At 38.7% G+C, this 24,517-nt stretch overlaps 1 protein-coding gene across 5 annotated transcripts; it reads left to right on the forward strand.

The window, feature by feature from the left end:
• Positions 1-1,552: 1,552 nt before the first annotated feature.
• On the forward strand, positions 1,553-24,261 carry LOC128514357 (centrosome and spindle pole-associated protein 1-like). 5 transcript variants are annotated; one of them, XM_053488174.1, is made up of 31 exons: positions 1,553-1,668; positions 1,922-2,080; positions 3,338-3,410; positions 3,523-3,626; positions 5,956-6,036; positions 6,379-6,474; positions 10,690-11,033; positions 11,157-11,255; positions 11,722-11,795; positions 11,910-12,006; positions 12,677-12,734; positions 12,921-12,935; positions 13,178-13,488; positions 13,593-13,711; positions 14,199-14,286; positions 15,301-15,412; positions 15,743-15,890; positions 16,146-16,298; positions 16,787-16,899; positions 16,978-17,127; positions 17,273-17,416; positions 17,505-17,615; positions 17,963-18,029; positions 18,123-18,249; positions 18,339-18,457; positions 19,039-19,176; positions 21,222-21,265; positions 21,456-21,519; positions 21,939-22,033; positions 22,351-22,492; positions 23,724-24,261. In XM_053488174.1, exons 2-31 carry the CDS (start codon positions 2,018-2,020, stop codon positions 23,933-23,935), a joined length of 3,561 nt encoding a protein of 1,186 aa, XP_053344149.1. In that variant the 5' UTR covers positions 1,553-1,668; positions 1,922-2,017; the 3' UTR covers positions 23,936-24,261. The 5 variants fall into 5 exon arrangements, 4 of the variants coding, with proteins under 4 accessions (XP_053344149.1, XP_053344148.1, XP_053344150.1 ...); XR_008356447.1 differs by having other exon boundaries at positions 1,553-2,080; positions 22,322-22,492; positions 23,724-23,934; XM_053488173.1 differs by having other exon boundaries at positions 1,553-2,080.
• Positions 24,262-24,517: the final 256 nt, after the last annotated feature.

A 24,517-nucleotide genomic window follows, 5' to 3' on the forward strand; every position in this document is an offset into this window, starting at 1 on the left:
TTGACTTTCACTTCTGTTTGGATATTTTCTCTGCTGACAAAGCCTAGCTATTGCCCAGGCCTGTCTCTTACATTTCACCTCAGATTGTTTTCTGGTAGCAGCGCAAATATTAAATCTTTGGTACTACATGCAAACTGTTACATGCACATGGACGAGAGAACGCAAATGTGCAAATAAAACAGAGTATTTATTAAAACATTGAAAGTCAAACAGGCATATTACAAGCTAAGTTCAGGTGAAAAAATCCATCCTTGGATGATTTGAAAAGAGTCAGAAGAAATATTTCTTGGTTATTTCTTAACTGGATGTCTAAATAAGAGCTCTCCAATATTAAAGGAAGACGGCTAGTGTTAAATAATTCATAACTCAGTAACTACATAAATGAATACTTTAAATAATAAAGTTTTTTTTTAACAACTTAAAAAAATGTTAAATTATATATTTAAAAAAACTACAAAACTATCATATTTGGATCATTAAACATTACTTATTTTTTTATAGCACGAAGTAAAGGCTCCTACATCTGTTATGTGGTCAGTAAGCAGGTATTTAGAAAATAAAACATTTTATATTCAAGTTTAATACAAATCTATTACAATGCTAATACACATATTATAATGTTAGCCGCTAGAGGGCGCACTTGAAATCTCTGAGGCGTCTTGCGCCCTCTAGCGGCTAATATTGTAACAGGCGCAAGTCTCTTCAGAGATTTCAATTCGATGTTTTTGATAGAGCAGGAATCGTTCGAAGGCCCCCAGCGACCCTGGAACAAGGATAAAGCGGTAATAGACGTTGAATGAGTGAGTTTAAACGTGAAACTTTAAAGAAAGGATTGATGGTCTGCAATGCCAGTTGAATCTGATATATTTGTTAATATATCAGTTGTGTTTTTTTTTTATTATTTTTTTTATTGTGTTTTACTATTATTAATTGACATCCCATTACACTTAAGCCTTTAATACTACTATTGTTTATCCAAATATACAGTATCTCTACAACTAATAAGACGGTGACCTTTACATGCTCAGGTGTTCTATTGATACGGCTTAACTTATCAGGTACTTAACTCTCTACTGCAGATATAGTATGCGAATTTAAAAAAAATATATATATATCAATGTTAATTTATTCTAATATTTTAAAACATCCTCAAATAAGTAAAGCCTAGTACACCGTTGGCCGCTAGAGGACGCAAGACTTCTCACTGAATTCAAGAGCGTTCACCTGAGTTAACGGAGGAGACTTCCGCCTTCTAGCGGCTATTTATTGTATCGCAGGAGTTGTTTAGCAGAAGCGGAAGTGTGGATAGGATTTTTCAAATTAAAAGTTCCAACGTTACAAATCGACACGTGATCATACGATTGTTCTTGCGAATTATTTTTTTAAATATAATTAATGGAAAACTAGGGGTTTACAACTTCAAATGAAACGGGGAATAAAGATAAATTAAACTAATTGCTCAAAAGATGCTGCTAAGTACGACTTTTATTTTGATATGCCGATAAATCTGATTACCACAACGCGGCTTTTTTATGAGAATCAGCTGCGGGAAGCGAAGATACAACACTCTGTTTATACTAACTGAGCGAACAAGGAATGAGTAGAGGAATATTCATTTTAAATTGTTTCATTAAAGAAGCTTTCATGGTCGACACTTCTGTTTAAATGGTGAGAATGGATGCTTAGCGAGTCTGTTAACGAGTGTTCATAGGAGTTTTAACTGAAGAAACAAACAGCGTGGGCTCCGCGCGCTCGGTTGCTATTCTGCGGTTGCCAGGATACAGTCGTGAAGCTTGATGAATTGGTGAAATCTGATTGGCCGGGACGCTGCTAAGCAACTCAACGAGACCGTTTTTTTATTTCTCTAATATAGTGCCGAATATGAAAAAACTTGCTAAGTTTGGTTGTTATTGTGCTGCAGACACTCCGTTCCGCAAACAAGCGATTACCGCGGACAACGCTTTCTAAACAGACTGGATACTGAAATACCAAATAAACCGAACAAGGAGGTGGAAGTATGGAAACCGTCAGGAATGACAACTTGACAGAAAGTGGTTACTTGCCTTATATGGAAATGAAGGTAAGGTAATAGATTGAAGAGATTCCTGTGTTTGCGTGTTATTAAAAGTGCAATTCGTTATTTCTTACTAACACGAATAACGTCTAAAATTATGTAGGAATTATCTAACACACTTTAAACCACTATACCAGAAGACGTTTGTTACAAACTTGTGAAAGAATTGTTTTTGAAACATTTCTTCCGGTCCGGAATGCGTGTTTGTGATTGGATTGGACCCTTGTCAGTCATTCTGTAGACACGCCCCCTAATGCCCCCTAATTGATTACGAGGAAAAGTTGCATGTTTATAAAGTTATAACTCAGGACTGTCCTTGCTAATGGTAGCTCTGGTTATTATTATTTATTTATACGATATTACGATACAAAGGTCCTGATTCTATTAATATTGCGATTTTAATGGAAGTATCACATTTTTATAAATATCCCAGTTTTTCCCAGATGTTGTTAGAATTTTAAACATTTAAGAAAGTTTAATGAGTAATTAAATGTAGCCTGTTCCTAATAACATTCTCACTTAAAAACCAACTTTTTTAACATTTAACTGAGCAGCGTGTATCTCTCTGTTCTCCAGCATATCTATTTCTTAATAGTGTCGATATTCCAGAGTGTACCATGTTTAGGAATCTAAAGAAAGGCCTCCAAAGTCTCAAACTCACAGTGACCGTGAGTGCATAGGGTGCAAGCATGCTTCACGTGCGGCTTCTAACGCTTGCAATTTTTCGAGTAATTTGCGCTTGCGGTGTTGAGACTGCTGTAAGTGTGTGTAGTGGGAAGATTTTGAGACTAATTCGCTTACAGAGTTTGGATACCTGTATACCAGTCACGGCCAATCCAACTGTAAACCAGCCAATTCTGGTACCTGGCCGATCAACTGGTTCATCTCTATTTTACTGTACTGTACCTGTAAAAATAGTTTGGTGTCAGAAAGAGAAAGCGAGAGAGAGCGCGCGCTGCCACAAGCAGCTATGCATGCACACATACATGCAACACACACACATTCCATCGTAACAGTGGCGATACCACACAAAAGGATCATGATTGATAACTGAATTGTTTTCTCTTTTTTTTTTCTTTAAAACCAAAACATTTATTCCACTTCAAAAAAAAAAAAAAGCTGTCTGCACAGGACTTTAACCTCTCGTAATGACAAATAAAAAACGTTTTTTCTTTTACTTTTTCTTATTTCTGCACTAATTGTGCAGCCGTACACCCAAAATCTTAACTAATGCAACTATAGACGATTTCTTTGTCATTTTAGTCAAGCTTTGGTCAAAGTGCAGAGGAAGCTGAGCGTCGCGGCAAAACCACATCACAATCCAAACAGAATAAAGGTGGGTAATCTACAGTATGTTAACAGACAATTATTTAAACCTCTTTCCAAATGATCTTCATGAAAGAATGGTTGATTTTAAAGGGTATTGTTTTTGTCCGTTTTGATTTCAGATGAAGGATACGGTTTAAGTTTACAGCTGGGAGAGGAGTATGAGAGAAAAAAACAAAAGCTGAGGGAAGAGCTTCATCTGGATTACCAGCGCTATGTGTCTGAGGTGATCCCTGCTTCTGCTAATCAATTATTCATTTACTCACTTTATCCTGGTCAGGTGTGTGTAGTGCTGTATATACACACTAAATGGGACACCGGTGTATCACAGCCTACTTTTTTGACTCGAAGGGCGATTAAATGTAACCCATCACCTACAGTACTGTGAAAAAGTCTTCCGAGATGCGCGTGAATGCAGCAACTAACGTTACAGGTCTAACGCAGGTGGTCTACCGCTATCTTAGCTTGCTAAAACAAACAACTTTCATTAAAATGCCTAAAACTAAACAGTCGAAAGTGTGGCTAAATTTCATAAGAAAGGATTCCGACACCGCCACGTGCAGCAAATGTTTTACAGCAGTTGTGTGTAAAGGGGAAAACACGCCAAATCTAATGAAACATTTGAGGGCACACGGAATAAAGTTAAAAACAGAGGGATGCGCCATGTTTGACACCTTGCAGACAACAGCTGGCACTATTGGTGTGGACAACCCCAGCCCCAGTCATACCAACCGTAGCAAAAAGGAGTCCACCGATTATGATGACGACAGCAGCCTTTCCACAGTCTAATGTAATGTTAATTGCAAAATGCAAATCTTGCATTCACGCAAACAAATGGTCCAGAAAAGGCAAATAGAATTCTGCAAAAGAATTGCTAAAATTTGAAGCGGTTTAGTTATTGTAGTTGGGTTAGGTGGCTTATGTTTTGTTGTTGTTGTTTTTTGTATTTACTTATATATTCATATATACTTTAAACTTTTAATATATTGTTCAACTTAAGCATTTAATTATTTGTTGAATAAAAATGTATTCTTGAGTCATCCACCATCATTTTGTGGGTTTTGTAAAGTATCGGTTCAGGCACCGTTTTTGGCACCGGGACCATTTTAAAAGTATCGATTTGGCACCGGTATCAAAAAAACCCCAAACGATACCCAGGCCGGTGATTAGTATACTACTGATGCTGAATGCTGAGTGCGTGGAACAGAAAAGAGGGGAAATAAGGTTGCTGCTAAGGCTGTTACATAAACCACCAATTTATAAATTGTATAAATTGCACTTTGCGGCGTGTCACAGTGAAACCTTTGTTACCATTAATATGAAAAGCTATTGTGGGCAGCACTATGGCTTAGTGGTTGGCACTGTTGCCTTGCATGTCCAGGTTCTGGGTTCGATTCCCGCCTCAGGTCTCTGTGCATGAAGTTTGTATGTTCCCCTCGTGCTTGGTGTTTTTTTTTTTTTCTCTACGGGTACTCTGATTTCCTCCCACAGTCCCCGCAGTGTTCCCCGCAATGGATTGGCACACCGTCCATGGTTTACCCTACCTCGTGCCCTAAGTCTCCTGGGAAGAGACGAAAACTGTCTCCAGGCTCCCTGTAATCCTGTATACAGGATAAAGCGGTATAGACGATGATGAGGAGATATTGGGTAGTTGAAAACTTTTGCACAGCACTGTATGTTTTTGCAAGGATGGAGAAATCCCACAAAGTAACTCGTGCTCAGGAACAAATCATGGGCTCTTAATGCTTTTGATTACTTTATATAAACCATGCAAGCCCAGAGCTAAAGTGAAGGCATGAAAATGCTTTTGTGGATGCAGTCTAGAACATGGACTGAAGTTCTGTCTTTCTCCAACATGCTTATTAAAACTAAATAAAAACGGGCTAAAGCAGAGACTTCTTGGATGAAGCCCAGATATCGCGTGTTTTCTAAAATAATCCGGTTACGTTTATCAGGCAGGGTACGTTTATTGTTGCCTGGCTTTTTGACACGTGATCAGCTCGTTAACAAGCCCAGGTGAGGTTACCATAGGTGTCTAAGGAGCATTGCGTGCACACAACAGGGAGACTAAAACAGACAGACCTAGTGCAAGGCTCATTTATAAGTCTGTAGAGAGCTGTTTAAATAACAGGCCAGTTCAAGGTACAAAGAGAGGTTGATAGGAATCTATTTTGATTGTGTTTTATTAATTTAGTTCTTTTTGGTGTTGTAAGCATAAAGATGATTAACACTAAGTATTTAAAAAATGTTCGGTATGAGCCTTTTGGATATCCTGGTTTAAGCATAAGATAGTATTCATAATGACAGCAACAGGTCTTCGGTGTTGTTTTTTATTTTTTTTGGAAGTAGAAAGTATAGCGACAAGGGGCACATTTTACATGTCAAGGAATAATGGAGTTAGAATTAAATTTCAATTAAGACAATGTTTGTATATTCATTATTATGTGCAAAGGAAAAAGCCAATTATGTTAAAAATTGTATTTATATATTTAAATATATTTTAATTTTACTGACTGAAGTTATAATAAAGCACTTATTTTGGTTTTACATTCTAGAAACAAAATGTCAAAACCGACGAGCCAGTCTCTCAACCCCAAACACTGTCTCTTCCTTTAAGAGAGAGAAGATCTACTAAAGTGAGTGTGTATTTGTGTGTAGGTATTTGTAGTAGAGATGATAATGGAGGGAGTGAATTTATGATGTATAACCCAACACCTCCCAATCACAATAGAGTGATGAGTTTACCATGAACCGGAATGTTCACACATGTTGACCTTGTAAGAGATTTGGTGGCCACTAGCAACACAGCGTTGACATTTGGGTCTGTTGTTGTTTGGTTAAATGCTTTTCCTAACTGTTTGCTTGAGTAACATGTTTAAGTAACTGGTTTGAGAATAGATTTAGTGACATTGTGAAATTCATAGAATTGATGAATACTTTTAAGTGGTTTTAAAATCGAGGCGTGTTAATTTTATCAGGACAAGCTGCAAGATGGGAGGGTCGAGAATTACAGTCCTTTACTCCGAGGAGACGAGGAAATACAGAAGATAAAGAAAACTTCAAAGACTCCACAGGTTGGTGAAGATGGTTCATTTCGACTGGATGGTATAGATCAGAAAATTGGGGGGGGGAGGGGGGGTTGTGTAGAGGAGTTTAAATTTCTAAAAACATTAGCAATTTTTTATATGAGCAACCTGTTAAAATGAAGAGCACATGTGAGGGTTAGGGATTTTTTAATTTCCAGTGGCATGTGATATTTTCTTAAAACAATATGCGGTGTTGTGAAAAATACTTAAACAGACCCTGTCTGAAGAAGTGAAGCATGTTAAAAGATCTCATAAAGCAACACAACCTAAAGAAATTCAAGAACAGATGAGAAACAAAGTAATTTACATGTATCAGTCTGGAAAGGGTTACCAAGTCATTGTGGTAAAAAAGTGAACCACAGTTAGAGCCATTATCCACAAAAGGAGAAAACTTGATCCAGTGGTGAACCTTGCCATAAGGACTCTCCTTACCAAAATTACTCCAAGAACACAATGACGACTCACCCAGGAGCTTATAAAAGAACCCAGAACAGCATGTAAAGACCAGTTAATGTTTATAAAGTTATTACATTGCTGACCAAATGGAACACAAAGGCTTATCATTGTCATATTTGCCCCCAAAAATATCTTGATTATCCTCAAGACTTCTGGGCAAATATTCTGTTCTGACTGATGAGATAAAAGTTGAACTGTTTAGAAGTTCTGCGTCCCGTTACATCTAAAGTAAAACTAACACAGCGTCTTATAAGAAGATCATCATACCAACAGTTCAACATGTAGTAGTGGTAGTGTGATGGTCTGGGGCTCATAATTGATGATGTATTCTAAAACATGAACTCTGCAATCCTACAGAAAATCAGAGAATCTAACAGAGAATGTTCGGCCATCTGGTCATGACCTGAAGCTGAAGCACGCTTGGGTTATGTAGCAGGTCAATGATCCAAAACACACCAGCAAGTCGACCTCTAAACAGACCATACATTAAAAAAACAATTGCAGTTTTGGAATGGTCTAGTCATAGAATTTAAACAATTTTGAAAAGAACAGTGTAAACAATTCCTCCACAGCGGTGTGAAAGACTCATTGTTGATTAATGCAAACACTTGATTGCAGTTGTTGTCACCAAGTGTGGCACAATTAGTCATTAGGTTTAGGGGGCAGTTATTTTTTCACAGAGTTCCAGTCAGGTTTGGACAGCCTTTTCCTATTTATGAATGAAATCATCCTTTAAAAAATGCATTTTGTATTTACACGTAATTTTCATGGCACTGTATATCGTCATACTAGGGCTGGGCAATATGGCAAAAAAAAAAAAAAAATCGAGTTTTTTTCATAAAGTTTGGCCGATTCACGATTTCGATTTTTTTTAAATTTGTAACTAGTCAACTTAAAACATTACAACAACATGACTGAAGTAACATTCTCTTTATAAGTAACTTAAAAAAACATCTGGTTAAGGAATATTGTATTTTTAATGGCCATGCCATAAATTGGTCAACAAGGTGTAAATAAATGTAAAAAAAAATACTCGAGTTAAATATCTTTGCAGTAGATTTAAATGAAATATGAAAGTAAATATTGTGCAATTTGAATTAAAAATCAAATTCTTCTGAATATACAGTTAGAAAATAACCATTTTAACCAATGTAAACATTACATCAGTGAACTCAAAAAAGTTAAGCAAATTTACACCATTAAATAATAATAAAATAACAGAACTTTGTAGACCATCGTGCAAACATAAAGCACGTAGTTGATAAGTCACATGTAGATGTTCTTTACAGGTTTCTTGAGAGGAAGACCAGTCTGTCTACTCTGTGACAGGTTATAATGTTCCCACCTGCACTGAACACCCTCTCAGAAGGGGCACTGGTTGCAGGAATACAGAGGTATTTTTTTGCAAGTTTGCTGAGCCTGGGGAAGATTGCCTCATTAGCCTTCCACCATTGGAGTGGGTCTGTGTCTGAATCTACATCAGGAGACATCAAATAGGCTGTCATCTCGGCATTGACTTTGTCTTCCTCTGATTGAATGACAGGTTGTGATGCTGGTGTCGTTTTCTTAAAAAAGATTCCTAAGGTTTTCTTCCTCTTGGCCCCATCTTCTGTTCTCTGTTCTTCCTGCTCCACGTCCTGAGTCATCTGAACTGTTGTCTCAAGATTGTTGTCTGGCAACAAAGACGTCAGCTCTTTAACAACTTTTTGCTTGATTCCCTCCAACTTGTCATGTTCGATGTAAGTTGTACGGAACCTGGGATCCATCAGAGAAGCTACGTCGAGGAGTTCATCTGTGACAGGGTCGCTGTATTTGCTGTTGAGGTACTGCAGTATTGTGCTTTTGATGCATTTTGTTAAATCTGTGTCATCGTCTTGTGCTTGTAGAATGCTACTGCTAAAGAGATGGAGCACTGGTTTGAGGTACGTGACACTTGCATATGCTTCACCTGACAATGCATCAGTGAACTCCTGCAGAGGGCTTACAGCTTTATTTATGGATTCCATGACATCGATGTCTTGCCACGTTGGAACAAGCTGCCGAGTTTTTTTATCAGAGCCAAGAACCGGAGCTATGGCTTTCTCCTGTTCTAAAACACGCTCGATCATCTTTTGTCTTGAACCCCACCTGGTGGGGGTTTCTGTAATGAGTCGATGAGAAGGTAGGCCGAGCTCAGCCTGTGCAGATGCAAGATTTCTTCTCCAGCTGAAGGAAAACGTACTTACAACCTTCTTGCACACTGCAACTGCACGGTCAACTCTGTGGTCTTTCACACCATGTTCTGTTAAAACAAAGCAACAAAAAATAGATTTGAAATAGCAGTTCACTGTACTTTGACAGAAATATTGTGAAGAGCTTCCTTCCTCAGAACTTCAGAATATGAATCTATAACCAACAAACTTGTATTACGTGATTGGCACTGTTATTACAAAAGCAAAACATAAATGAAATTATGATTTATTATTATTATTAATGAAATAACATCTAAATATTATTGCTTAAATTATTAATCATACTTACCAATGGCATTGTGAAGACGATGTCCAAAGCACTGAAGATGGGTCCACTCGTTCATCTTCATTGCTTTGTTCATATTCGTTCCACTGTCAGTGGTCACGCACACCTGTCGATCCTCCACAAGCTTCCAAGACGCCAGCGCATCTTTAAGCCCATGACCAATTATTTCCCCAGTATGATCGTCAGGAAAATAACACGTCTGAAGGCAAAACTTTGCAGTTTCCATTCTGCGTCAACGTAACGGGCTGTAAGGCTTATGTAAGGCTGAAGAGTACGACTACTCCACAGGTCAGTCGTCGTAGAAAAAAAAGATGCCTTTTCAAGCTGCTCCGCTACTTTTTCACGTGTTTCAGTGTACATTCGTGGAATAGCTATGTCTTTAAAATATTTTCGGCTCGGCAACTTGTATCTTGGATCAGCAGTGTGTAGCATTTTCATGAACCCTTGCTTTTCGATGGTGTATATGGGAACCATGTCCTTAGCGATATGAAATGCCACAGCATCGGTCATTTCTTTCCTTCGGGGCGCCTTTTTATTATATGGAATGGAAGTGGAAAATGATACCGCTAATGACATCTGCCGTTTTGCAATTTTAGGTGGACCTTTTGCACTTGGACCTAGCTTGTCTTCATCTCTTAACTTTGAGCATTCTTCCCATTCAACTTGGTGCCTTTGTCGCAAATGTTGGAATAAATTAGTGTTGCTGCCATTGCCGGTTGCAACTGACTTTCTGCATATTTTGCATTTGACAAAGGTTTGTTCGACGTCTGACCTCTCAAATCCGAACCATTTCCAAACCACAGAGGAAACCTTACTACCTTTATTTGGCACAAGGTCATCCTGACGTGAAGAGCCATCCATCTCTATGATGTTGTCTCTGTGGTAGCCTATTACGTTGCTTCATAGAGTGCTCTACTCTCACAAGTGAGCGGTTAATTAGGCGAGCCATCATGTGGTCGGACATGCCTGTTAATTATTTTGCCATTGCTGCAATTACAATGTATCTATTATTTTTTTTTTTTAAATCGCAATACCTCGATTTAAGAAAAAATTAAATTGTCTTAAAACGCAAATTCGAATTAATCGAAAAAATCTAAAGAATCGCCCAGCCCTACGTCATACCAAAGACATTATGGACATAAAATTTTGTTTTCAAAAATAGTTTTTAAATAATACTAAATAAATTCAGTTGGTACTATGTGAAGTAATAATATCTTTATCTGACTCCAGCCTCGTAGAAAAGATCATTTAGTCTCCACAACTCCATATCATCCATCGTTTTCTCCAAAACCACAAGGACGGAGGAGTCCAGAAAGGACTCACCATTCCACAAGGAACAACCCATCTGAACCTGCACCCAACGCTGCCCTGACACCATCGCGAAGAGGTTTTGAGGACTCTTCCAAACGCTGGAGGTCCAGACGGGAGCGCTACACCTCTGACGAGGAGCTGACCTCGGATGAGGAGGAAGAAGAAGAAGAACTCAAGCTCCTGCAAAAGAAGGGGTCCAAGCATCGACCTGAGCCTGCGCTAGCTGGCAGGAGACACAGAAAACTCCAACACAAAGCTGATGGGTGTGTTTGAGTAATAAACACATTGTTCCTCTGTTGCATTCGTGTTATTCCAGGTGATGATTTACGCTTTTGTACATGAGCATGTCATTTTAATTAAGCTGATTTGTATTTCTACTAAAAAAGGTTTACTCAGGAGACGAGAGAAGTGGACGTTCGTACTGTTGATGAAGAGGAGCATCAAGAGGAGAACAGACGGACTCCACTGCCACTGATTAAAGCCAAGTACTGATTTAGAGCAATTAAACTAATTGGATTTTTGAATGTCAGGGTTTAGCAGGAGTGAAATTAAAGTGCCTTTAGTACGTAATGAAGCAGTGCCCAGATAAATCCTCTTCTATTTTGCTTTTGCTTGTGGTGAAAATTTGGGGAATGTGTTCCTGTTCGCTGGGTTTCAAGTTTACATTTCAGTCCGTCTTTCTGTTACTTAGTCACTGTGTCTACTGTATAAGTTAAAGAGATTGAGTCAGCAGGCGCAGGAACGGATAAGATTTATTAGTGAGCTTGCTGAACGGAGGCATCGATCTGTAGGAAGATGGGAAGTGCTGCAGATCAGAGCTTTCCGAAGTGTTTCTTTGAGCCGTTGGGTGTGGGATGTCTAACCATGATATGTTTTGAGACAGATCTCTCCAGTGTGAAATGTACTGGTTTCTTCTTGTGGTTTACACTCTTTTGCTTTTGGTTCCTTCAGTCTACTAGCACCAGCGCAAACCAGAGCTGCCAACAAGAGGAACATGACAGAGTTTGCTACAGGACTTATGATTGGTAAGATTAGTAGCATGTGCATCTCTTTTATTGATGTATGAGTGATTGGCTTTTTTATTTACATGAGTTTTGTTTTTAAAACATTTTACATTTGCCTGATCTTTACTTAAATAGGGGCTGCTGAAGCAGAGGAAGCAATTCAGAGAAGGAAGGAGCTCTATAGACAGGAGCTGCTGGAGCAAATAGCGGAACAACGCAAAAATAAGAGAAAGTGGGTGCATTGAGGGTTGTTAAAGGATTTCCAGCACGATTTATTCAATTCAGTTGTATTGGTATAGAGCTTTACACAATCAAAAGAATTATCTAAGTTTGTATGAAATGTGAATGTGTATGAATCAAAATGACAAGACTGTCCCTGATGAGCAAGCCGAGGATGACGGCGACCGTGGCGAGGAAAAACTTCCTGAGATGGTAATAGGAAGTAACCTTGAGAGAAACCTGACTCAATAGGTAACCCATCCTCATTTGGGTGAAACGGATAGCAAGGATTGATCTGCATCATACTGTGTGAGACTGGAAGTTCAGTATATCAGGAGATGTGTTGAAGTTATAATGGAGTCCAGTTAGTTATTGGAGGCTCAGGTAGACTGTAGGAAACTCTTAGTCACAAGTCCTCAGAGAAATTATTACCGATTACCGGTCTCTCATGCAATCATCTTATTTACTTATTCAAACTGTCATTTTTTTTCTTTACTCGAACATGTTGTGCATCTAATGCAGTTTGAGGTACATACTGTATACATATTGCATCACTTTGTAAGCCAGAAAGCATCAATTTGTCTTTTACATGGTTTAGCTGATAATTGATTCACTGTGAAAAAATATATAGATTAAAAATGTTTGTTGTAATATCTGGTGTTCTTGATGATTATATTTTGTAGGGAAAGAGAGCTTGAATTGAGAGTTGCTGCTACAGGAGCTATTGACCCAGAGAAAGAGGTATTGTGGGAAGTCACTCTGTTATACCTTCAGTGTTGGTAGTTGCTCAAACATGCGATCTTACTTACAAATCAAGTTACAATATTGTGTCAATGGGATGCGAAAATAGTTTTGTAATATATTTCTGATCTGATCTGATTTGAGGTGTGTAGCCTGATACCTACCTTGTGATTATTGTGTTTTTAGCACCCCCTGAAGCAGGTAAATGTACAGCTCTTTTTTTAACCACTAGATGGCAGGCTTGCTTTGCTCATCTATTTTTTCGTTGCCACACATTCCTCCTCCTTTTTTATTTATTTATTTTTTTATAATACATCTTGAATTACAATGCTCTGCTTTTTGGAGACCAGTCCTGTTTGTTTACAGTATTTCATGAGAAACGTATTAATACAACAAGCTTTTTGTTTTGGTTTATGACCGTGTACCTGCCTGGTCTTCTACAGCCTGACAGGATTAAGCAGTTTGGTGCTGTACGGAGGGAGCATGAGGGCAGAAGACGGGATGTGCCCTACAAGCCTGGAATGGGACTGGATACCTCCAGGCCGAATCTAGACAAAAGAACGCAAGATGTAGAGAGAGAGCCGCCTGAGAGACCACGTGTGGCTTTCCAGTCTCCTGTTCTGGAATACAGCGCTGCTCTGGGGCAGCTGGGTAACACAACAAGCACTGGGGTCGGGAACAGTGGCATCGCAGCCTTCAGCGAGAACTTTCACAAAGACCTCTCGGGAGCTATTGGAGAAATGGTTGTCCCCAGGTGTGATTAATAACCCCAGGTTTACATGTCACTGACCTGGTAGAAGTCTGGTCCAGTTTAATCAGTAAGGCTTCATCTAACTTCTTTCTTTGGACTGGTTGCAGAGTTGCAAGAGTTCCCCCTCCGCGAGCACCCGCCCTCTCTGAGGCCTACAGCACTCCGTACGATGACGCCTACTATTTCTATGGAGCCAGGAATCCCCTAGATCCTAGTCTGACATACTGTGAGTGTTTTTAACACCATTTGGCTTTTTGTATACATTTGAGACTTTACTATATGACTATGCTGACAAATCTTCCCTGATTAGTATTTTGACAAAATAAAATTATTTTTCTAAACTGCATAGTTACTAGATAGAGAAGGGTTATATATTTTTGGGGGGTAGCTCATGCGTCCCTCAGGTTCTCATTATTTTGAGAACAAGAGGTTGAATTGCAACCAGAAGTTGAACTGATAAGATTTTAAAATGAATGCAAAATGTGACACAGTCACAGCAAGGGCAAATGTCTGACAGTTTTGACACATCGCTTTAATATATTTCCCAGCTGAGGTTTATAATTTAAAGGTATTTGAGACCAATTCCAAATTAGGAATTAAGACTTTAACATCAAAGCATTTTAAACATTATACATATATTGTCTAGTGTGTTACTATGCTAATTATCATGAGAAGGCATGTAAAACATGTTTGTCTGTGTGTGTCTGTCTTAGATGAACCTTCAGCAGTTCAGCGATCACCAAATCTTCCAGCCAGAACACTTGCATCTGTCCATCAGCCACCTGCCGGAGGCTTTACGCAGTAGGTGCTCTTTATGCTTTTGTTAAATCACATACTGTATATTACATTTATTGAGTATCTAAATACAAGTAGTCCCTGACTTACAAACGTGTTCTGTTCCAGAACGTTTGTAAGTACGATTTGTTCTTGAGTCTGACAAAGTGAGTCTTGTACACCTTTAACAAGAATATACAACGTAAAGCATAATCTGTAGGAAGCAAAAAACATAATCGCGCTTAAGGACATGAATCTTACAGTGAATGTAACATTGTTTCCCAGCACCTTTAAAACGAGATGGAATCCCGGACGCCATTTTGTCTCAAAAACGTTTTCCTCTACATTGGACTGTAGACTCTGTTTTGTTAAAGATTTTTCAAAATTAGCCTTATTGACCTTGAGGAAAGCTTTACAGGACAGCCATCTCTATCATTGTGCTCCCAGACTGATTTGTTGAAACCGGTGAGACTAACTTACTTCTTCCGCATGCACACATACAATATACCGGACTTTGGATATTTTATACATTCATTTAAACACTGAATATTGTATATAATTACAAATATTGTTATCTTGTGCACAGCAGTGTCTATTTTTTGTACAATACACGTGAGCTACTTCCGTGATTGAATAGGAAGTAGAACCGTGGTCCGTTCATCTCTGCGGAAATTCGTACATCAGATGTTCGTAAGTTGGGGACTACCTGTAATCTTTGCAAATAAGGTTTCTTTTAATGAAGACTGGGTTTAGTCCTTTCAGCAGGTGTTCTCTAACTGACAATCAGATTAAAATAATGCACCATGAAGCACTGGTTTGCTATTTGCTGTTAATCCACTGCTTGTGTTTGTTGCACAAAAGTAGCTGAGCGGTGTAAAACAGGATTAAAACATTCATCAGCATCAAGGCCAGAATTTATATATTGTATCCACTTTAATTTTCCACCATAATGTTGGAGCAGCCTTCCAGTTGTACATCAGTTCACCCTGTACTGTATATTGTGTGTCCTATAAATAAGAACAATGTCTGTTCTTTCTTTAGGCCATCATTACAGCATGCCATTTCTTCCTCTGGAATTGGAGCATATCCTTCTAACAGACGCCACATTCCCAAAGAGCATGTTGAAAGCTACAGGGATGCACTTAAACAACAGGTAAACTATAAATCATATAAGCATCTGAACTGTACTGCATGTGGCAGCAAATTCAGGTTGCTTTTTTTTGTGACTGAACATATTGGCATTAAAAGCTGGAATTTATTTCATTATAAATGAGTGAAGTCAGTGTAGTCCTGAAATCCTAATGATGCACTATGATGACAAGAGAAGAAGAGACAGCCAGTCAGGCTAATGATCACAATGCTTTGACAGGAAGAGATCAGGCAGGAGTGGTGTCAGCATTGTTGTAAGCTAATGGAAAAACCCAAAATAATAATTGAAAAATAATATTATGATAAAACTGATATGGTTGTTTTTTGGCCACAGATTGAAGAGAGACAGGAAAGGAGGAGACGGGATAGGGTGGAGAAGGAACGGTACGAGGCTAAACTGGAGGCAGAGATGAAGGCCTATGAGCCGTGGGGAAGAGGAGGAGCTGGGGCGCCACTTAGAGATGACAGAGGAAACCTCATCAGTAAGTATTTTTCAATCAGTATAACTCGGCTGATGAGTTTCTTTTACGTTTTAAAAGCTGTTAGAGATGCATTCATCATGGTTTTCTTTTCCTTTTTTTCTGATACCGACATACTTTTGGAAACAAAACAAGATTTCTTACAAGGTTCTGTTGATAAGTTGTATGAAACTTCACAGTAGTAATTGTAGTCTGATTAATTTTGCACGTAAATAAAAGAAAGTAGTGCGATCATTCACTTTGTTTGACGATTTTTAGGTGATCTAAAGCGTATGCATAAGACTAACGAGGAGGCATACATAAACCCGGAATCACATAACAGACGAGCCATAGCGTCACTGGATTGGACTGGAGCTACCCCAAGACCAGAGGATAAGGATTCTTCCTTACAGAGAGTATCAGAAGAAAAAGGTAAAAAATGTTTAAAGGAATACCATTAAGTTTTCCCTTACCTGAAATGTTGGTAAATAGCTAATGAAAAATGAAATAGACATGTTACAAATGCAGAGATAATGAATTATAGTGTTATTATTCAGATCATATCAAATGTAACGTTGGACTACATCTTCTACTGTAATGCTGTTGTGATTAGAAATCGATTAGGGTGAAGGATGAAGATGAAAAGAAGGACACTAAGCTCACAGTGCTTTCCATACTGCTGGCAACTGCTTAAAACCATTTAAGATACAAAATGACTTGACCAAGATGTGTGATTTATTTATTTATTTATTTATTTATTTATTTTAAGGCATGGAGTTTATGATTCAAAACTGGGAGCGTTAGGTTCATTTACTTCCAATAACTTTAATTAACCTTGTAACTTTAATACAAAACAGGAGACAGCAAGCGGTGCTTTGACTCTAATTGGTGTTTTCTGTACTCACCTCTCACCACTGCAGTTTCCTCCTTCGCTCAGCCCTCGCCGTACGCACGGGGAAATGTTTTTAATGATCTCCCAACACCGCAGCAGCTCCGTGAGCAGGAGAAATACAAGGAAAGTCTGAAACAGCAGGTACAGAACATTCCCCATCGCACATTTATTACATGCTTCTTAAACTGCCTCTGACGTGATATTTTGGGCAAAAAAAAGATAGAGGAGAAGCGAAGGTTGGAGGCAGAGAGGAGAGAGCGGCTGAGACTGGAGGAGGAGATCGAGGAGAAGAGGCTGGCTGAAGAGAGGGCGCAAATGCAGAGGCAGTTTGAGGAGGAGCAGGAAAGGGAAAAGCGCAAGGAAATGGAGGTGTGTTTACACGCGTCTGTCACTAACGCTTAGAAACCATCCACATGAAACTGGAGATCTGGTGTTTAAAGCTTATATTAACTCTTCTACTGGTTCTGCTGTGCATTTCAGGTGATGTTTTTTTATGTTGCCTTTCTTATTGCAGCAAAACTCCAGAAACCAGGAGTTGATTCGTCAAGCTGATGAGCGGCGCAGAGAAGCTGAAAAAAAGAGGAAGGAGGAAGAAGAGAAGGCAAATGATGCACTGAAGCAGCAGTATGAGCAGGAAAGGAAAGCCCGGCTCGAGCAGGTCAGTTTCATTATGGTCTCAATGTGTGTTTGGTATTGACTAGTTTATGGTTGGTACTGAAGGTGCAAAATATTTTGTGAATCCAAAGGAATTCAGAACACGTTCTCCACCTATCCCCACAATACAAAAGAGACTGGGCATCCAGATTTCTCCCAGACCACCTTCAGGCGACAGCCAACGATCAGCTACAGCTTCCTCTGTAAGTCATGCATGCTGTTACATACTGTTATACCCGTGATTGAAGAGGCATAAAGGGCTTGATTTATATCTGTATGTTTTCAAGGTTCAGACGTAAAGTATATTTGCACAAACAGTATATTTGGTCATTAAAAATTTACAAGAAAGAACCCTAAGAATCCATTGGTAGTTTTGTTCCAAAAAATCATGTTCCGTTACCTTGAGATGTATAATTATTTAATTTTACAGTATGATTATCTACCTAGTGAGAAATGCTTGGATCTAATTTTAGAAGAGGTTTATAAACCGTTTGTTAGAGAACAGATATGCTGATAGAAGCTAGAAAACGTGTAGCGTGTGATTCCACAGGTACGGTCTATTCCCACTCCCCCGTCACCACCTGTTCCTGCACGGATGAACCAGATCAGAGCAGCAGGTGAATCTCATCACCTACTAAACACATGAGATTTGTTTATAGATCCTCACTTAGATTATTAAATGAATTTGTGCGTGTGTGTGTGTGCTTTAGAAGACCAGCAGGATGTAATCCGGGAGCTGTCGGTTCTGCGTAGGCACCTCAGAAGTGAGCAAAAGCGGCTTAAAGGGCAGCTACTACAGTCAGACAGAGAGGATTCACAAACTCCCTTAAAAAACAGGTAACAAACATATCACCTTCTAACCCCACAATAAACGATTGTAAATAACATTATGATGTTAAGTAATCAGTTAGTGTTCATGTGCACAGAGAGCGACTTCAACTGAACCCCTTTGACATGGCCAGACTGCGGATGCAGGTGCCCACTTCCAACATCAGACCACCGAACAAGAAGACCATGCAGGAGTTTAACCAGCTCAAGTACAGAGGTAAAACACCTCTGCAAACATCTGTAGCACTCCAGAATCAGTACACGAATTAAGCTGCAGTAATGAATGGGTTGTGATTAAATATACAGGTTAATTTACAGGGGCTGTACCCAAAGTAATGCATAAACACCCCCCCCCCCTTTTTTTTTTTTGCATGACTCTTCGAATATACAACTTCCTACTCAGCTTCTGATAGGAGACTATGTTCAGATTAAGTTAAAACAAACAAAGTTTGGAGCTTTTCTAAAATATTTATTCTTTAACTGTAGGTGAACTACACTGAGTAAAAGTGTGTACTATCTCAAGACTTGAGAGGGTTGGTGCTGTTATGTTGTCAACCAACTCTTAGCAGTAAAAAAAAATAAAAATAAATAAAAAATGTCTTTGAAACTACATGACAAAAATACAGGGAAGCACTGATCATTATGATCAGAGTATTATCTGCTTTGCACAAACTTACTCTGTGGCATGCTCCATCAGTCACAAGGAGCAGTGATGAAATCTAGCAAACCGAGATTACCTCATTCTGTTTTCGTATTTGTGGCCGTGTATAAGTGGTTGTTTGTGTGGCTTTCTGGCAGACAGCGAGTCTCGTGAAGAAATAAGGCAGGTGTATCCTGAACCACCCACTGATGATTCCAGCCTGGAGATCCAGCAGCAGGCTCTGCTCCGAGAGCAACAGCGGAGACTCAACAACATGCAAAGAGCCAGAGCCGTCGGTCCGACACAGACACGCCAACATGCACGCATATAAACTAACGCGCATCATACAGAGGAAATTAGTGGGTGACTGATGTGGATAAGGGCTGATTCCCATCATGTCATTCGATTAAAAAAGCTTGCTTAGATTTATAACACATACAGTGGGGATCCCCTTCAGATTTTCTAACTTTGCCCACTTACAAAGAAATGAAGGGTCTATAATTTTTATCATCGGTTTATGGTAAGTGATTGAGACAGAATATCAACCAAAAATCCAGAAAAAGCACATGATACAAATGTTATGAATTAAGTTGCATTTCAATGAGGGAAATAAGTATTTGATCCCCAAGCAACCAACAATAATTATGTAGTTATGTGCTCTTGTGGTACACATATTAATTTAAGAAGGTGCTTCTAACAACAAGTTGGGAGCACAGTCACCAAACAAACCATTGGTAACACAATACGCCTGCATGGATTGAAATCCTTCAGCGCAGCGAGGCTTCCCCTCCTCAAGAAGACACATGTACAAACCCGCCTGAGGTTTGCCAATGACCAGAGAAAGATTGGGATAAACTGCTGTGGTCAGATGAGACCAAAATTAAGCTCTTTGTCATCAACTTGACTTGCTGTTTTTGGAGGAAGAAAAATGCTGACTGACACTAAGAACACCACAGTCCCTACAGTCAAGCACGGAGGTGGAAACATTATGCTTTGGGGCTGTTTCTCTGCTAAAAGTACAGATTGACTTTGCTGGACTGAGGGGCCAATGGATGAGGCCATGTGTTGTAAAATTTTGGATTGAGAACCCCCTGAAGATGGGTTGTGGATGGGTCTTCCAGCATGAAAATGTCCCCAAACATACTGCCAAGGCAACTAAAGAGTGGCTCAAGAATAAGCACATTAAGGTCATGGAGTGGTCGAGCCAGTCTTCAGATCTTAATCCAATAGAAAATTCACGATGATAAAAATTATAGACCCTTTCATTTCTTTGTAAGTGGGAAAACTTTGAATATCTGTAGGGGATCAAATACTTATTTCCCCCACTGTATATAATAAATAATTTTAAAATATCATGTTGAAGCAATTGGGCACAAATGTCCAGCTAGGAATGAACAATAAACTTGGTCTGGAAAAGTCTCCTAGAATCAACATCATTGATCTATTTTGCTCATCTTGATTCTTAAAGAATCCAAGGATACAGTCATGTTCAAAAGTAAGTTAGTACAACCTCTTTTAATCGTACGTGTTTTAAATAAAAACAATAAAAATCATCTGATCGTAGCAAGTCTGTCAGTATTAGGCAAATACAACCTCATGCAAACGACAACATATAAATCTTTAATGTTGCATGTTAAATGTTAACCTCCATAACAGCACAATTAGAAGAGGACTAAACAAGTACAGTTTATTTGGAAAGGCTGGTAGAAGAAACGTCTTCTGTCTAAAAAGAACATGGAAGCAGGATGACAATATGGACAAATAAGACCAAAGTGGAGCTGTTTGACCTTATTGGCCCAGCACCATGTTTTGCAAATATCAAACAGCGTTTCACCAAAAACATCCCAAACCTACTGTCACTGTTTTGGACTGACCCAGTTAAAGTCCAGACAATTATAATATATTAAACTGAAATGCTGTGGTGGGACCGTAACAGAGCTGTGCTTAGGCCAAACCTCAATATACTTAAGCCAATGTTTTAAAGAAAAATGGGCCAAAAGAAAACAAGTGGATCTACAGGCTGCTGAAACATGGATACCCACATGGGTTGTTTTTATTTTTCATTATGACTTCATTTTTATTTAATAAATAATGGCACAGCGGAAAAAGTATTTGTTTTTTGTCTGAGGTTCAATTTTCCTAATAATGAGACCTGTTACAATCAGATGATATAGAAAAAAAAAAAAACAATTAAAAAACAAAAGTACTTACTTTTAAACATGACTGTAGATCTTTATTAATGGAGTCAAGCATGCATGCGCTCAAGTCTGGTATTCTTGCATGCACACATGCGCGCGCACACGCACACACTCTTTGTATTGACCTATCTCTCTTATATTAGATTACTTTGACCTGTCGTCTCCCATGAAGCCTGCTCCTCGTCGGGTGAGTGAGAGCGGAGCGGCCCTGTTTCACGTGACCCACTTTTGTGTTTTTATATATATATATATATATATATATATATTATATTTTTTATTATTATTTTTTTTTTATTCTAACAGCACTGTGTTTCCTGTCTCTATGAAAGTTCAGTTTACTGACCTGATATTTTGTATTGATGTGCTTATACTTCCAGAGGGATAGCAGTGTGGAAGAGCCTGAGAGAAACACGCTATTAGAGTCTGAGAGTGCTTTTATTGGTGAGCTGATATAAAAAAAATAATAATAATAAAAAAAGGAATAAAAAAGGAATTACCCTCTTCCAAAGGCTCGTTGTAATATCTTACGCCTGGGCCAAACTTGGAGGATAATTTAATTGGTTTTGAGGCTGAACAGACCTCTCAGAGTGATTGCAGAAGGTGTCCTGGTTTAAGGCTGGTCTTAAACAATTATCCTTACAGATTATTCTTGTACATACAGCAATCTTGTACGATTGCAACTTCCCAGTCGTATGACTTGTTCATCAGAAATGTACAAAAGTTTCCTTGTCTTTACTGTAAGCAGCAGTGGTGAGATAGCTATCTAACTATCTATCTATTTATCTATATATAATTTTTTTTAAAGCATGATTTATGTACTGTATACAGTGTTGCTAAAGTTTGTTCTTGTTGCTGTGCAGATGCTAACGGTTACTCCTTCATGATAACACCGCACCCTGATCGAGTCTCAGCTAGAGAGAGAAGACGGCGAGGCAGGAGGACAGACTTCTCAGATGTAAGTGGCGTCTGGTTACAGTGTGACTCACACTAAAATAGAAAGTGTATTGGATGGAGTTTTTAAATATTTTGCAAAAATATGATCAGCTTGTTTACTTGTTAGAATAAAAAACTGTATAGTTTGACATGTACAGTACTGTCAACCTAGGGTTCCAGTGCTACACGATCGTATCCCTAATTGTACTGGAAATGGTTGCTTATGATTTCCTGTAGTTAACAAAAAAAATTTAGACAGAGAACAACTGATGGTCTTGTCTGTGCTTCGCATGCTCCTGTTGGTCTTCAGGTTGCAAACTATGGATGTGTTTCATTCAGGGTGGGGAGACCCCCAGCGGAGAAAAGGTCGGCTATTCTCTCGGTGGATCAGCAAGCAGCTTCCAGCTGGATCGAGTGCGGGAGCTGAACCAGCGCAGGATGAGAATGTTGGATGACATGAGTGAAAAGGACCGGAGATCAGGTAATCAAAAGAGAGAAAGAGAGACAGTTTACAGTTTAGCAGTAAATTTGGCTAGTCATGTTTTACTGAGGAGGAACAATTCAAGAGAAAGATGGTTGGTTCTGCTTCAGGGTTCATCATTTTGTGAAATGGTAAAAACTAGTCTACGTTAAATACACCATTGCCCTCAGATGTCACACCATCATCTCATCATGCGGTCACTGTTTATATCAGTGTAAGAATTGTATTATGGACATACTATAATAAAAATAATAATAATAATAAATAGATTGGGGGAAAACAATTTAACCAAAATATGTTTCATTAATAAATTGAGGTGTATATAATTAATAAATGTAGTATATTTTGGGGTTAAGCGGTAACTATGATGCTTAGGATGAAGGAATTTTGTGTAATTTTGTTTGTAGCTGCTATAGAGTAACTACAAATCTTATTTAGCAGGCATCTTTAAGGTTAAAAAAAAAATATTAGTGAGCCGGGAGGCACGTTATTTTTTTATATAACTTAAACAGTTGAATAAAGTTAAATATACATAATAAATTAATAGCTTTTTTGTGTTGCTTTCAACTCGTGCACTTGTGTAAATAGCGTTTTTAATGTCTGTACTATCATATATATTTGTCTAATACTGTTTTTAATTATATTTTACATTATATGCAGTTAATAATTCATCAGATACTTTGAAAAATTTTACGTACGTGTATATGTTAGCATATTTAACAATCCGAATAATTCAAAAGAGTAAAGTCTTTTCTTCCATGCGACATCTAGTGGAAATTCTGTGAAGTACAATACATTTATTCTAATTCGATAAATAGTGATGCAGGATTCAGCGGGACTTCGCGAGACAAACTGAAGACTTTCACAGGAAAAACAGTGCATTCTTAATGGCGTATCTGTACACTATTAAATGTTTTACCATTGATAGGATAAGAATGATATTAGTTGATTAAAAAAGTAGTATTTGCAAATTGCAAAAGGAATGAGGAATGAAACACTCAATTGCATTTGAGCTGCTAAAATTAGCAATCATGTTTTATATCTTAATTCATCTGTGTGGCAATATAAAGAAAAAGGTTAATACTGACTTTTTTTGCATCCAAAGTCGCCTGAGAATGATGTTCAGGTCTCTTTCTGGTAGAAAAACTAAAGCTTGTACTGACATCCAGTAATTAAAGTTATCAATGACCTTATTTTGAAATATGTTGTGATTCTCCTTTCACCCACCCAGGAGGAATATCTGCTGAGGAAGAGGATGACCTTTGGCAGCAGACTCCATCTCCAGCCCCTGCCCGCCGAGTTTCCACAACAACAGTCGCCACAGAGGCCTGGCTCCGACCCGGCACCACCGAGACGCTGAAGAAGCTGATGGCCGGTCGCAGGCCGTCCAGCCGAAACCTGCTGAGAGACGAATGGGACGCGCCATCCGCTTACCACGGCTAGCACACGTTCACCACCTCTTTAAAACCAAAAAGAGGTGCCAGGAATTTGTCACATGATTTGTTTGTCGTGAAACAGCGGCACAGGCTACACGGGTCTGAAGCTACAGATAAAGAGGAGCAGGACGTCACTAGCGTGTGTGTGTGTTCAGGCTGCACCTGCCTCATGCTACACTGATCCTCTGGTACAGATTAAAGTAGATGATTAACATGGCTTTATAGACGGTGGCCCAAAACTCTGTATATTCGGCATTGTGTATGTATAATGTGATTGTAAGATAATGAATGTTGCAGTATTTTAAATTCTGAAATAAATTATTTTTGGATCCATGATTTTGTAACTGCTCAGGGTGTCTAGTCACATTTTTGACACTGTCTGCTCTGACTGAACATTTGTCATTGTTTTTTTTTCTCCTTTCATCTCATATCAAAGGTGTGAGATGCTTGATGAAAAGATCATTAAGGAAGAATGTGTGGTAGCAGACATGATCTGAAAGATTTCTTACACTTCATGTTTCAGAGGCCATTGTTCCTCTCCCTTTGAGCTTTCACTTTTGTTGGTGTCACCAAATAAAAATCGTCTGTT

The sequence above is a fragment of the Clarias gariepinus genome, chromosome 26, assembly GCF_024256425.1.
Source record: "Clarias gariepinus isolate MV-2021 ecotype Netherlands chromosome 26, CGAR_prim_01v2, whole genome shotgun sequence".
Lineage (NCBI taxonomy): Eukaryota > Metazoa > Chordata > Actinopteri > Siluriformes > Clariidae > Clarias > Clarias gariepinus.